Source organism: Homarus americanus, unplaced genomic scaffold, assembly GCF_018991925.1.
Source record: "Homarus americanus isolate GMGI-L3 unplaced genomic scaffold, GMGI_Hamer_2.0 scaffold367, whole genome shotgun sequence".
NCBI lineage: Eukaryota > Metazoa > Arthropoda > Malacostraca > Decapoda > Nephropidae > Homarus > Homarus americanus.
The window spans coordinates 2633114-2649678 of NW_024743709.1; the positions used below are offsets into that span (position 1 = coordinate 2633114).

General features: G+C 43.5%; 1 protein-coding gene and 1 non-coding gene across 2 annotated transcripts in view; one reads left to right on the forward strand and one right to left on the reverse strand.

Annotated features, from left to right (window-relative positions):
* Nucleotides 1-15216, reverse strand: part of LOC121877372 — a 34831-nt gene extending 19615 nt beyond the window's left edge. Inside the window, exons 1-3 of the mRNA XM_042383108.1 lie at nucleotides 15044-15216; nucleotides 11494-11557; nucleotides 4995-5220 (exon numbers count right to left, since the gene is read on the reverse strand). Of these exons, the coding sequence (XP_042239042.1) occupies nucleotides 4995-5220; nucleotides 11494-11557; nucleotides 15044-15060 (307 nt within the window). The 5' untranslated portion in view covers nucleotides 15061-15216. The remainder of the gene's footprint in view (nucleotides 1-4994; nucleotides 5221-11493; nucleotides 11558-15043) is intronic.
* Nucleotides 10320-10394, forward strand: Trnaa-cgc. Its single transcript has one exon. It is a non-coding gene; the product is annotated as a tRNA-Ala (tRNA).
* Nucleotides 15217-16565: the final 1349 nt, after the last annotated feature.

Here is a 16565-nt window from a genome sequence, read left to right on the forward strand (position 1 = left end):
GGGACTCACAGGGTCATATGCACCGGGACTCCACAGGGTCGGTCATATGGTGCCTGACCTCACAGGGTCGGTCATACAGTACCGGGGACACACGAGGTATTCTCGCCAAGGACAAGCACGTACATACACAGCTCAGCCTCCACCATAATTACGAGACTTAACTTACAAGCCGTCCAGATCTCTACAAGCCGTCCAGGGCACCTCTCTCTCTCTCTCTCTACAAGCCGTCCAGGGCACCTCTCTCTCTCTCTCTCTACAAGCCGTCCAGGGCACATAGCGAGGGGTAGCGCGTGTCGCCGAGCTAAATATGTCATTTTTTATTCATTATTATCGCACCTTGACGCTTAAAATGCAAAGTTTATTTCTGAAGTCATAATTAACAGTTTGTACAAGGTTACTGATAAAGAGGATGATAGTGAAATTGAAAGTTGTAGTAATAATAATAATACCAATAACAATGATAACAGCAATAATAATAATAATAATAATAATGATAATAATAATAATAATAATAATAATAATAATAATAATAAACGACAATCATAAATAATTAAAAAACAAAACACTACAAAAAATGCGTCTCATCGACAGTCACTTGTTCTGGACCGAGGTTATCAGGTAAAGTATCTCTCTCTCGCCTCCAGATGGCACTCCTCGACTGTCACTTGTTTTACCCACCTTGACCCTCAACACTGGTAGAGCTGAATACATTCTGAAGCCAAATGTAAACACGTAAACGCTATTATTCCACTGATAATATCCCACTTAAGAGCTCTTGATAAGTTTATCCTGTTGTTTCTGATGAATGAGTTGAAAGTTGACTGATTTTTAAAAATGATCGCTTGTGTTATTTCTCTGCCTCTAATTGGGTGAGTTGAGGATAGACAGGAGAGTGGCAATCAGTGAGGTGCATTCTTACATGTTCAGTTAAGAGGAAAATTAATCGTAGGAGTCTTTTTAAGTCTCTGGGTGGTGGAGGTAAAGGTTATGAGTAGCCTACCTAGCCTTACCTGTTCTCTCACACCCACACACACACACCTAGAGGCTCAGTGTTACCTAAGGCTGGGGCGTCTGATCACAACATTGTACATTGAGGAAGACGAGGATGATGATAGTGACGATGATGATGAGGATAGTGACGAGGACGATGATGACGAGTGACAGTGACAAACAACAACGACAATGATAACGATAATGACAGTGACAATAACGATAATGACACAACGATAAAAATATCGACAATAACAACAACAAAACGAAGAAAATAGGAAAAAGAAATCAAAGAAGAAAAATAGAAGCCAATAAACAGTAGAAGCACAAAGAAAAACCAAAGATGGGCAGAGTTTTTTTTTTTTTAATCTGAGTCATGAGTGTATGGTGGAGCGTTACCTTATACCACCACACCACGAGCCGTCTTGAAGTAATGACCAAGTGTGTAGGGTCCATGTGCTCAGGGCTCGGGTTAGGTTAAATTGGGTTGGATTGGGTTGGGTTGGGTTGGGTTGGGTTGGGTTAAGTTATGCTAGTCTGGCTCTCTCTCTCCTCTCTCTCTCTCAATGACAAGGAAATCTAAGACTTGCAGAGACAAAAAATAAGACCTAAAATACCGTTGTTCGTCCTGGGTGGAAGAAAATAAGACCCCGAGATGCTGTTGTTCGTCCTGGGATAACCAGTAGGTCCCAGGAGTGCGGAACACGGTAGCCGCGACATAAATACTGGTAATACCCACCAACATGACGTCGTGCTAAGAGAGAACTGCCCCCCACACACGCACAAACTGGTCCCTAACGACTGTAATTACGATAATAACTATGATTGTTTATGATCCATGACGCAACCTTCTTCTTCTCCTTCCCCTCTCTCTACCTCCCTGACCCCCCCTCCTCTCTCTACCTCCCTGACCCCCTTCCCCTCTCTCTACCTCCCTGACCCCCCTCATGGACGGCTCTCCCTCCTATACCCGGTCTCTACCTTCTCCTCCTACCACAGGTCCAAGCAAAACTGGTTATGCCATGTTAAGACCCCCCCCTCTCTCTCTCTCTCTCTCTCTCTCTCTCTCTCTCTCTCTGTGTCATCATCTCTTATTGGATCAACATTTCCATAAATAGAAAATCATTTTTCATTTCAAATTCGTTTTCAGATAAGCAGAAAGAGGAAGTTTCCATGTGTGTGTGCATGATGGTACGTGAGTATGTGTGTGTGTGTGTGTGCGCGCATGTGAGTATGTGCGTGTGTCCATGTGTGTTTGCTTGTATTAATATTATTATCACCATCACAAACACTACTTGCACCACCCTCTTAGACCAACAAGATTTACCAAAGAACATTAATCATTAGTGAACTTTTAATCTGGCATCAAAAGCCACACATAATGATAACCTCTCAAGGTACACCTGCTTTTTACCCCCATAAATCATGAGGTTTTTTCTTCCACCTGTAATAATATCTTTGGCAGAATTAAAACTGATTTTTAAATTGTGTCTTTCAGTAGAGGGAAGGTTTTTAATGGTTACATTCCTCTTACCTTCAAGTAAAGGCGGTTTGATTACCGATGGTCACTATAGTTATGGTATTGATAACAACAACAACAACAACAACAATAATAATAATAATAAACGGTCCCAAAAATACCAGCAAAATTACATCAAGACTCTACCTTAACTAGACACATTCACTTAACACCAGTTATGGGACAAAACCTAACTGAGACTACCTTAATGGAGACTCTACCTTAACTAGACACATTCACTTAACACCAGTTATGAGACAAAACCTAACTGAGACTACCTTAATGGAGACTCTACCTTAACTAGACACATTCACTTAACACCAGTTATGAGACAAAACCTAACTGAGACTACCTTAATGGAGACTCTACCTTAACTAGACACATTCACGTAACACCAGTTATGAGACAAAAACCTAACTGAGACTACCTTAATGGAGACTCTACCTTAACTAGACACATTCACTTAACACCAGTTATGAGACAAAACCTAACTGAGACTACCTTAATGGAGACTCTACTTAACTAGACACATTCATAACACCAGTTATGAGACAAAACTAACTGAGACTACCTTAATGGAGACTCTACCTTAACTAGACACATTCACGTAACACCAGTTAGGGGCAAAACCTAACTGAGACTACCTTAATGGAGACTCTTTAACTAGACACATTCACGTAACACCAGTTATGAGACAAAACCTAACTGAGACTACCTTATGGAGACTCTACCTTAACTGACTCTACCTTATATGGAGACTCTACCTTAACTAGACACATTCACGTAACACAGTTATGAGACAAAACCTAACTGAGACTACCTTAATGGAGACTCTACCTTAACTAGACACATTCACGTAACACCAGTTATGAGACAAAACCTAACTGAGACTACCTTAATGGAGACTCTACTTAACTGACTCTACCTTAATGGAGACTCTACCTTAACTAGACACATTCACGTAACACCAGTTATGAGACAAAACCTAACTGAGACTACCTATGGAGACTCTACCTTAACTAGACACATTCACGTAACACCAGTTATGAGACAAAACCTAACTGAGACTACCTTAATGGAGACTCTCCTTAACTAGACACATTCACGTAACACCAGTTATGAGACAAAACCTAACTGAGACTACCTTAATGGAGACTCTACCTTAACTGACTCTACCTTAATGGAGACTCTACCTTAACTAGACACATTCACGTAACACCAGTTATGAGACAAAACCTAACTGAGACTACCTTAATGGAGACTCTACCTTAACTAGACACATTCACGTAACACCAGTTATGAGACAAAACCTAACTGAGACTACCTTATGGAGACTCTACCTTAACTGACTCTACATCAATGGAGACTCTACCTTAACTAGACACATTCACTTAACACCAGTTATGAGACAAAAACCTAACTGAGACTACCTTAATGGAGACTCTACCTTAACTAGACACATTCACGTAACACCAGTTATGAGACAAAACCTAACTGAGACTACCTTAGACTCTACCTAACTGACTCTACCAATGGAGACTCTACCTTAACTAGACACATTCACTTAACACCAGTTATGAGACAAAACCTAACTGAGACTACCTTAATGGAGACTCTACCTTAACTAGACACATTCACTTAACACCAGTTATGGGACAAAACCTAACTGAGACTACCTTAGACTCTACCTTAACTGACTCTACCTTAATGGAGACTCTACCTTAACTAGACACATTCACTTAACACCAGTTATGAGACAAAACCTAACTGAGACTACCTTAATGGAGACTCTACCTTAACTGACTCTACCTTATCTAGCGACTGTATCTGCCTCCACTGCGACCAGGTCATTGAAGAGTGCGAGGGAGGACACAATGTGCTACTTATGCATTATGAAATGAAGCTGAATTACAGAGAAAATCCCGAAAGTAATTAGGAAATAAATTTTAACACAAAAGTCTACAGTGGTTCCCACATGAGAGAGGGATCGACCTGGCCTGGCCTGGCCTGGCGTGGGGGGGGGGGGTATATATCGTCGACTTCATGTTTGAGAAGTCGATGAAGGACAGATGATGATGACGTATTTTTAATTGTGTAAAATGTCATGAAATCCTCGACTTTCCTTAGGGAGTCCACGAAGGATAGGTATTAATTTGGTCGTCTTAGCTATGTAGGATATCAAATGAAATCCTCAACTCTCCTTTAAGGATTCGATGAAGGATATATTACTATTATCTCCGAAGGATGTTAACTACGACTCTCAACCTATCTCTAGGAATTCTATGAAGGATACTATATTAACTACGATGACTGTCAGTCAAAAAAAACTTCCTCCTGTAAGGATTCTATAAAGGATAAAAAAAATTACCTGTGTAGGATGTCAGACAAAACGTTCGACTTTTATCTGAGTAATTTATAAAGGAAGTCAATTGAAATGTGACCCACGTACTGTGTAGGAGGTGAACCCAAGCGCCGTAGACTCTACCTTTAAGGAGTTTGTATAGGATGTCGGCGTCCTGCTGGGTGTTGAGGAAGAGGGGCTTGGCTTGGTGAGTGTGGCAGGAGGTCCTAGCAGCTGCCGCCCCTAAACCGCCCACCACCGGCGCCACCACCACCCGCCGCCCACTGCCGCCCTCCAGCATCTCCACCTCCTCTCCCAGTGGGCACTGTTCCTGCCTCAGCCCACCACTGCTGCTTCCGTCACCTTCCTCCTGAAGAAGAAAATAAGATAATGTGTTTAATGAGAGGTCTCGGTGTGTGATGGTCCAGACGCTTAGTGGAAGAGCAATAACAGAGATGGATGAGAACAACAGGAAACGGAAGAGAAGAACAATAGGAAATGGAGAGGAAGAAGAAACGAAATACAACAGAAAAAAGAAGATAACAATTTACACACACACACACACACCCACACACACACCACACCCACACACACACACACACACACACACACACACACACACACACACACACACACACACACACACACACACACACACACACACACACACACACACACACACACACACACACACACACACACACACACACACACACACACACACACACACACACACACACACACACGAACAAATCATCACACCTAACAATGATTTCCACGTGTGAAAATTATACGATAGGTGCCACTGGGTGTGTGAGAGAGACCCTAAATGACCCTGAATGACCTCGACCCCTAGATGACCTTGACCCAGGGGCAGCCAATAAACTTTTATGGAGTTTATAAATGAATTAGGGCTGGTTGAGTGACCCGCCGTCGTTTTCATCATCATCGTGGTGGTTGTGTTCCCCCGCTGCCGCTATACACACGCAAGCCTTTTCATTTCACTTCAACTGAGGGACACGTGTGGAGAGGTGCGTCGTCGGTATCCCGCTGTGAACACAATTACGTGGGTGTCAGTCTATTCCGGTATATTGTATAGACCGAGAGTGGGAGTTGGCTAGTGGAGTGCTTTAAACTCCCTTGATATAAAAGATTTTAATCCCTTAACCCCTTTGAATATTTTGATTTAACCCTTTAAGTGCGATGATTTAACCCTTTAAGTGCGATGATTTAACCCTTTAAGTGCGATGATTTAACCCTTTAAGTGCGATGATTTAACCCTTAAACACGACGACTTGAGAGTGCGATGATTTTAACCACTTGAGGACGATGATTTAATCCCTTTATTACGATAATCCACTGACGACGATGACTCAAACCAGTGAGTATAATGACTTAATTCCTCGAGCATGATCATCCATTAAGGACAATTGCTTAATTTATTTGAGTATTATAACTTAACCCCTTGAGTACGATAACCCAGTGAATATGAAAAATTAACCCCTTGAGAATAATGACTTAACCCCTTGGGTATAATGCCTTAACCCCTTGAGTATAATGACTTAACCCCTTGGGTATAATGCCTAAGCCCCTTGAGTATAATGCCTTAACCCCTTGAGTATAATGTCTTAACCCCTTGAGTATAATGACTTAACCCCTTGAGTATAATGCCTTAACCCCTTTAGCATAATGACTTATCCCCTTGAGTATAATAACCCACTGAGGATGATGACTTAACTTTTTTCTTGTTTTATTTACTTCAATCAATTCAGAGAAAGTTGGGGAAAGATAGACATTGAAAGTTAGGGGAAGAGAAAGAGAGAAAGTTAAGGGGAAAGAGAGAGACAGAAAGTTAAGGGAAAGAGAAAGACAGAAAATTAGGTGGAAGAGAGAGACAGAAAGTTAAGGGAAAAGAGAGAGACAGAAAGTTAAGAGAAAGCGAGACAGATTTATAAGAACAATATTGACCAAACATGACAGAAAATTAAACGGACGAGCAGACACGAACGACAGACATGGAAACATACGAATAGACGGACACTTGAATGATCAATCAGACAGACGAATAGACAGACGAATAGACAGACAAGTGGACGAGCGAGACATGTGGACGAAGAGACAGACAGACAACGATCAAACAGACATGCAGACGAACAGATAGACAGACGAATAGACAGTCATGCGGACGAATAAACAGACATATGAACGAACAGAAAGACACGGGGACGATCGAACAGACGATCAATACCAACAAAAGTTAATTGATCAAGGTGCACCGTAGAGTGATCCTGATCAAAGGCCATTTTGAACTTATCAACAGAGGTCACATCAGGTCACACACCTCCCCAGCCAGCCAGCCAGCCAACAGAGGTCAGAGGTAAAGGAACTAATGACTGACTTGAAGACTGGATTCCCTTCATGACTGGAGAGTGAAGCCTGTCCACTACTCACTAAATCCAACCTTATTTACATATTAAAATTCGTGTTATTAATCGGGTTTTTTCCTCTATATGGCTCTGGGGTTCAATTTCAAACTCTATCTATCTCTCGCCTCTGTTCAAAAGTAATCAAGGTAATCGTATGCAGATTATGATCCTTCGAGGAGAAAGTCATTTGTAATCAAAGCAGAAAACGGGTTGCCAGGTCTTGTATTTTGGCCAATAAAGAATCCTGCATATTTAATTAGGCATCATTCAATATTCAGCTAGTTGAGTGGTGTGGGTGTGGTCGACTGGCTCTCTCTCTCTCTCTCTCTCTCTCTCTCTCTCTCTCTTTTATATGTCTATGTACACTGTTACCTCTCTCTCTCTCTCTCTCTCTCTCTCTCTCTCTCTCTCTCTCTCTCTCTCTCTCTCTCTCTCTCTCTCTCTCTCTCTCTACACACCACACCAATAATGACTCCCTTTCAGCTATTCAAAATCTATCCTATTCGACATATCCTTCTATCCTGCAGCGAGTATAATGGATTCCTATTCTCAGTCCCTATCCTTACCACTATCCTGGCGGGCAAGGAAAGTTTAAGCCTCGGAGAACGATGACTTAATCTCCTTGAGTACAGTAGATTAACCCCTTGAGTACGATGACCTAACCTCTTTGAGTAACAAATTAACCTCTTGAGTAAGATTTTAACCTCTTAACCCCTTGAGTACGATGACCTAACCTCTTTGAGTAACAAATTAACCTCTTGAGTAAGATTTTAACCTCTTAACCCTTGAGTACGATGACCTAACCTCTTTGAGTAACAAATTAACCTCTTGAGTAAGATTTTAACCTCTTAACCCCTTGAGATGACGAGTAACTTAACCTCTTAACCCCTTGAGTACGATGACCTAACCTCTTTGAGTAACAAATTAACCTCTTGAGTAAGATTTTAACCTCTTAACCCCTTGAGTACGATGACCTAACCTCTTTGAGTAACAAATTAACCTCTTGAGTAAGATTTTAACCTCTTAACCCCTTGAGTACGATGACCTAACCTCTTTGAGTAACAAATTAACCTCTTGAGTAAGATTTTAACCTCTTAACCCCTTGAGTACGATGACCTAACCTCTTTGAGTAACAAATTAACCTCTTGAGTAAGATTTTAACCTCTTAACCCCTTGAGTACGATGACCTAACCTCTTTGAGTAACAAATTAACCTCTTGAGTAAGATTTTAACCTCTTAACCCCTTGAGTACGATGACCTAACCTCTTTGAGTAACAAATTAACCTCTTGAGTAAGATTTTAACCTCTTAACCCCTTGAGTACGATGACCTAACCTCTTTGAGTAACAAATTAACCTCTTGAGTAAGATTTTAACCTCTTAAACCCTTGAGTACGATGACCTAACCTCTTTGAGTAACAAATTAACCTCTTGAGTAAGATTTTAACCTCTTAACCCCTTGAGTACGTTGACTTAAACATACGCAAATATTCATATATGTATACACACGCTGAGACGCTGAGGACCGTTTATATACCTGAGCTTAACCTTATTAGCCTTCATAACACCTGTCTCTCTCATCCAGGTGACCGTCCCTACTACGGCCACTATAGACAGGTGACCGTCCTACTACGGCCACTATAGACAGGTGACCGTCCCTACTACGGCCACTATAGACAGGTGACCGTCTCTCCTACGGCCACTATAGACAGGTGACCGTCTCTCCTACGGCCACTATAGACAGGTGACCGTCCCTACTACGGCCACTATAGACAGGTGACCGTCCCTACTACGGCCACTATAGACAGGTGACCTATCTGACCGTCCCACTACGGCAGGTGACCGTCCCTACTACGGCCACTATAGACAGGCGTCCCTACACGGCCACTCGTCCTACTACTACGGGACCGTCTCTCCTACGGCCACTATAGACAGGTGACCGTCTCTCCTACGGCCACTATAGACAGGTGACCGTCTCTCCTACGGCCACTATAGACAGGTGACCGTCCCTACTACGGCCACTATAGACAGGTGACCGTCTCTCCTACGGCCACTATAGACAGGTGACCGTCTCTCCTACGGCCACTATAGACAGGTGACCGTCTCTCCTACGGCTGCTAAACCAATAAAGGAGATAACTGATGTTTAATGACCTCCAGGCGACAGGTGTGAGTCAACCAGGGGTCAAAGGTCACATTTAATTAACAAGATAGTCTGAGGCTCTACCTGGCTTATACATACGCATACATACATACACGTGCGCACTTACACACACACACCCACGAAAATACATACATACATACATACACAGGGGGAGGTCAAAGGTAGTTAACGACCGTAACAAGTCTCTCATTATCCAATTAGAGGACAACGATGGTTCACAATAACCCTCACTAACAACAAGCTAATGGCCTCCTCCTCATCCCAGCTACACCAAGACCTTTTAATTACCAACACACGGCCACCATTTTAATTAAGTGTCATTCACAGGTAGAGTACAGGTAAGAGCCCCTTTAATTAGCTATCCATTAAAGACAAATTACAGGGGATAGCTTTGAAATTACTGATAGACAAAGATTCAAGCCATTTTAATTGACTTTTAATTACCAATAGCTAAATTACTAAGTCTTTTTAATTATCTATCAGTTGTCGATAGACTATGCGACGTCATGCTAATTATAGGTGTTTTTAATTGGGTTTTGTTATAGATCCACCGCCAATAACACCAATTACCTGAGTCATGCTAACGACCACATACCTGAGATTATACTTGTCTGTCTGTCTGTCTGTCTGTCTGTCTGTCTCTTTACTCTCCTGAATGACATCTTAAGGAGGTAGGCAATCATACTTTAAGTGTGTGTGTGTGTGTGTGTGTGTGTGTGTGTGTGTGTGTGTAGGTGTGTCTATGTGTGCGTCTGTGCGTTTTTGTGCATCTGTGTAAGTGTGTCTGTGTGTATGTGAATGTATGTATGTGCGTCTCTGTGTGTATGTGTATGTATGTGCGTCTCTGTGTGTATGTGCGTCTGTGTATATGTGTGTACATGGTGACCTGTGGTGTAATGGTCAGCATGCTCGCCTCGCAAGCGAGTGGACCTGGGTTCGATCCCCGGGCAGGGTGAAACTATGGGCAAGTTTCTTTACGCTATTTGCCTCTGTCTACCCAACAGTAGTTGGGGACCTGGATGTTAATCGATTTGCGGACCGTGTTCCAGGGTGATGGTTAGCCAGTGCAGTTGGCGAGTTGTCCGGTCTTCTCGGACTATTCCTTGACTCGTTAACTCAGGGTGTGGTTGTGTTGGTGACAGCTTCTATACCTTAAACAAATTCACGCCTAGGTGGCCCTAGGGCCGACCATCCTCGTTACACGAGGGGCAACCATTATGTGTAATAATAATAATAATAATAAACGGTTTATTAATAGAGTTGCAGCCGGTGGCTGAAAATATACAGACTTACATTTGATCTAGACACAATGATATAATATGTGTTGAATACATTTACAGGGCTGTACAGTACATAAATCAGGAGTGAGTCTGTACCTATGTAGGTGTCTGAGTGAATATATTAATTAAAAGGGCTCACTCCATCGCCATGTAAAATAAATTGGCCCACAGATCACCTCAATAACTAAGAGAACGAAACAATAAGGCAAAGAACGATACATAAATAAACACAAATTCCCTGGGGAGGTGGTTAGTGATCACTCGACTAACTGTTCGCTAGCCGGGATATTTTACTTAGTTGTTTCTGCATTAATCTCTAACAACGTTGTAAATGATGATGATTGTTAATAAGTCTAGAGGTAATAATGGTAAACCCAACACTATGTGGTAAACCCAACACTATGTGGTAAACCCAACACTATGTGGTAAACCCAACACTATGTGGTAAACCCAACACTATGTGGTAAACTCATAACACTACACAGCATCACTTTAGTCAGTTTGTGTGGTAAATGTACAACACTATACGGTAAACTCACCACAGTATGCGGAAAGCTCACCACACTATGCGGTATAAGCTCACCACACTGTGCGGTATAAGCTCACCACACCATGCGGTATAAGCTCACCACACTATGCGGTATAAGCTCACCACACTATGCGGTATAAGCTGACCACACTATGCGATATAAGCTCACCACACTATGCGGTATAAGCTCACCACACTATGCGGTATAAGCTCACCACACTATGACAAAACCGTAAGTAGGACTCACCTGAGGGACAGGAGTACAGATAACTAGGACTGCCAGAGTGAACACCCACACCGCCACGCACACTCTGTAACACACCGCGGGATAAACATTTAATAACAGAAGATAATTATGATAAACGATCATTATAAAATATTAATAAAAGTGTAAAAATAAGTAACTCAGATAAAAAAGGGATATTTAATTTACCTAACGATGTGTGGATGTCAGAATATTGACCAAGAAGAAAGATTATTATCAGTGATTGGATGATAAATAATGATAAGTTAATCGTTCAGTGGAGCCAAGTGTAAGTGTGTTGGTGGTGATTAGTGATGATGATTCTCAAATAGTTCACAAGATTGGCGCCGTAACTATGTGGTGTGATTAGTGGAAATTGTAAACTGTTGTGTTGTCTAATAGAAGCACCTGTTACTATTATTACTACTAGCAACATCACTATTACGACTACTTTTATAATATTCAGTTTTAATAATAATTCCAAACTTAAAAACAACACAACATAATTTAACGCAAATACATCAACAACAATAAGGGGAGGTCGTGAGGTCGTGAGGGAGGAGGTCGTGAGGGGAGGGGTCGTGAGGGGAGGAGGGGGTCGTGAGGAGGAGGGGGTCGTGAGGTCGTGAGGAGGAGGGGGTCGTGAGGGAGAGGGTCGTGAGGGAGGGAGGAGAGGGGTCGTGAGGGAGGAGGTCGTGAGGGAGGGGGGTCGTGGGGAGGAGAGAGAGGAGGGAGGTCGTGAGGGAGGGGTGTGAGGGAGGAGGGGGTCGTGAGGGAGGAGAGGTCGTGAGGAGGAGAGGGGTCGTGAGGAGGAGAGAGGGGTCGTGAGGGAGGAGAGGGGTCGTGAGGAGGAGAGGAGGGAGGTCGTGAGGGAGGAGAGGGGTCGTGAGGGAGGAGGGAGGGGGTCGTGAGGAGAGAGGGAGGTCGTGAGGGGAGGTCGTGAGGGAGAGGAGGAGGGGGTCGTGAGGGAGGAGGAGGGGGTCGTGAGGGGAGAGAGGGGGTCGTGAGGGAGGAGAGTCGTGAGGGAGGTCGTGAGGAGAGGAGAGGAGGGTCGTGAGGGAGGAGAGGAGGGGGTCGTGAGGAGGAGGAGGAGGGGGTCGTGAGGGAGGAGGAGGGAGGGGTCGTGAGGGAGGAGAGGGGGGGTCGTGAGGGGGGTGCAGAGTGGGGATCGTGAGATGAACTAACACGCATATCACGCCAGTTTAAACACAGATATCACGCCAGTTTAAACACAGATATCACGCCAGTTTAAACACAGACTATCACAGATATCACGTCACTTTAAACACAGATATCAAACGCACGCCACTTTAAACACAGATATCACGCCAGTTTAAACACAGATATCACGTCACTTTAAACACAGATATCACGCCACTTTAAACACAGATATCACGCCACTTTAAACACAAATATCACGCCACTTTAAACACAGATATCACGCCAGTTTAAACACAGATATCACGTCACTTTAAACACAAATATCACGCCACTTTAAACACAGATATCACGCCAGTTTAAACACACATATCACGCCACTTTAAACACAGATATCACGCCAGTTTAAACACAGATATCACGCCACTTAAAACACAAATATCACGCCACTTTAAACACAGATATCACGCCAGTTTACGATGATGGGTTTGATCACAACATGTCATCTGGTCTTACAGGTTGGTATCACCAGAGTCAGCTCCCGGCAGCCTGGTGGACGTGAGTTAGTCATTATCTAGGAATCCTTGGCGTGTTTTGGGAGGGTAGGGGGAGGGGGAGGAGAGGAATGGGGTGGGTAATATGTTGTTGGTGAGATGGGGGGTGGAGGGGGAGGTTAGGTTTGGCTATGTTAGGTTAGGTTAGGCTTGGCTATGTTAGGTTAGGTTAGGCTTGGCTATGTTAGGTTAGGTTAGGTTAGGCTTGGCTATGTTAGGTTAGGTTAGGTTAGGCTTGGCTATGTTAGGTTAGGTTAGGTTAGGCTTGGCTATGTTAGGTTAGGTTAGGTTAGGCTATGTTAGGTTAGGTTCGTAAGGTTAGCCATTCTCAAGAATCCAAGATGGCGTGGGTTCCATAATTTTTTTTTTGTCCATCGACTATAACACAGGAGCCTCGTCAGCAGTTGTCAGCTCCAGACTATCTGTGAGTTAGGCTCTCCAGATTCTTACGGTGCCAAGGACATGGTTCAGTATTTGGATACGATTTACACTGAGACTTAACACCAGTTAGGAGACAACTTTACTCAACATAACCTAACCTAACCTAACCTAACCTAACCTAACCTAACCTCATCCCCCACTTCGCATTAGAATGCTTAATCTTCAGGTGAAGTAAGCCGGGGTTCCTAAGGCCTCTGTATAGGGATGGATTATAGGGCTGTGTAGGGATGTGTTAAAGGCCTGTATAGGGATGGATTATAGGGCTGTGTAGGATGGGTTAAAGGCCTGTATAGGGATGGGTTATAGGGCTGTGTAGGGATGGGTTATAGGGCTGTGTGGGGGTGGGTTATAGGGCTGTGTAGGGATGTGTTAAAGGCCTGTATAGGGATGGGTTATAGGGCTGTGTGGGGATGGGTTATAGGGCTGTGTAGGGGTGGGTTATAGGGCTGTGTGAGGATGGGTTAAAGGCCTGTATAGGGATGGGTTATAGGGCTGTTTAGGGATGGGTTATAGGGCTGTATGGGGTGGGTTATAGGGGCTGTGTAGTTAAAGGCCTGTATAGGGATGGGTTATAGGGTGTGTGTAGGGATGGGTTATAGGGCTGTGTGGGGGTGGGTTATAGGGCTGCGTGGGATGTGTTAAAGGCCTGTATAGGGATGGGGTATAGGGCTATGTAGGGATGGTTTATAGGGCTGTGTAGGGATGTGTTAAAGGCCTGTATAGGGATGGGTTATAGGGCTGTGTAGGGATGGGTCATAGGGCTGTGTAGGGATGGGTTATAGGGCTGTGTAGGGATGTGTTAAAGGCCTGAAGAGGGATGGGTTATAGGGCTGTGTAGGGATGTGTTATAGGGCTGTGTAGGGATGGGTTATAGGGCTGTGTAGGGCTGTGTTAAAGGCCTGTATAGGAATGGGTTAAAGTCTTATCACCTTCATCACTGAGGCCTCGGAAGAGAACAGCTTAACTCTTAACACAACTCGGGCACGTCAAGTGATGAGACCCTTATGGTGTCGAGTAACTAAACCACGTCTGTCATAAACCAAACCTTACTAACTCACGTACAGTATATACCACTAGTGCTATAAGGCCTTGTTATATACCGGCACTAAGACTAGATTAGGCAAGATTAGGATATATAGTCATGGTATAGTATAATACATAGGTGATAGAGTTTGCAAGTATAGATATATGCATTTAGTATAGTATAAAGACCACTTAAACGATACCAACTGACACACACACACACACACACACACACACACACACACACACACACACACACACATAAAACTAAATTACGCTATACAATTCTTAGGTGATACGGTTCATGAGTATATGTACGTCTAGGAATATGTGTTCAGTATGTACATAAACTAATAACAACTAAGAGACAAACATACCTTCGCTGTAGCTCCATGGTTCAGGTATACCACTCAGTAGGCACGATTCACGGTGGTATATACAGTATTATTTTATACGCTGCTGGAGAAGACTCAAGAGAAGCGTTTCAGTAGCGTCCGACTCCGTCTACAACCACACGTGGACTGATGCCCCACACCTCACGACGCAACGTTTGTGGACTAGTACGGCAGGCAGAGAGGCCCAAGTCATCACCCAGGCCTGCCAACCCTCATCCCAACACAACAAAAACAAGTACTAGTGTCTTTTAAATCACGGGTAAAACGATTTAACCTTTTAGACACGTACTTGATGGATAGGTTTCACAACAGCGGTATTTTTAGAGAGAGTAAGATGGGTAGTGGCAGGAAAAATAAGTAAGAAAAGGTCAATGGGTGTCAGAGTGTGGGTATGTGTAGGTTGGGCAAGTATACCCATGTGTGCCTGAAGGGGGAGGGGAGGCTAAAGAAATACAACCTTTTAGACATTAAGTAAGCAAAATATGTCACTATATCATTCCAAGGATATATTATTTAGGCCATTTAGGTAGATATCAAAGGAAAGTATGACAGGGCTTTAATAGTTTCTGAAGGCATGACTCAGCACATAAACCTTTAACTTTAGGTAATAGCAAAATCTTTCTTAAATATATCAAAATATATCATTATACCAATATATCCCACCCAAAGGTATATTAATTTAAGAGTTAATAAGGTCAATATTAGAGGTAAGGTTGGGTGGAAGTGGCGGCCCCGTCTACCTGTAAGGGCTGGACAGGTACAGTATCCCAGGGTAGGTAGGTTGGCACACCTGCCCATTCACTGATCAACCTTGAGTGGGCAGCGGAGGTGAGAGACCCACCTGGCAGCCCCCCTTCACCCCCCTCACCCCCTCCTCCCCAGGCCTGAATGACCAACAGTGAACGAGCGAGTAGGGACGTGTTGGGCGATGGGTGGAAGAGAGAGAACAAGTGAGAGGGAGGAGGGGGACATGGGAAGAGGAGAGGGGACCTTGTGAATTGGAGGGGGGAGAGGGGAAGGGTGGGAGACGTGTATATATAAGGGGAAGGGGTGAACGAATCCAGGGTGCATGTGAACGAACTTTAGAACAGAACGGTGTCAGTAAGCATATAAAGGAACGGCGTAGTGGGTCAGGTTCAGCTACGCATTAATAATAATAATTAACGGTTTATTAAGATAACATGGCAGCCCGAAGGATGAAAATATACAATGAACAGAGGTGATAGGCTACATTTGGTGGAAGCGGGGAGTGGGTCACTTGATGGATAAAAGCTTTCAATACAGAAATATAAGAAACAAAGATTACCTGTGATTACCTGTGTGTAAATTGGGTAAGGCCGGGCGGTGGGAGGGGAATGTTTATCTAATCTTAGTTTTCGTTTTCTACTTATCAATTCCTCTTCTCGCTTTCAGCTTTCTGATTTTCGTATGTGTGTGTGTGTTGCACCACACACACACACACACAGACAGAGCCAGCAGTGTTTTCCCGGCGGCCACATCAGCA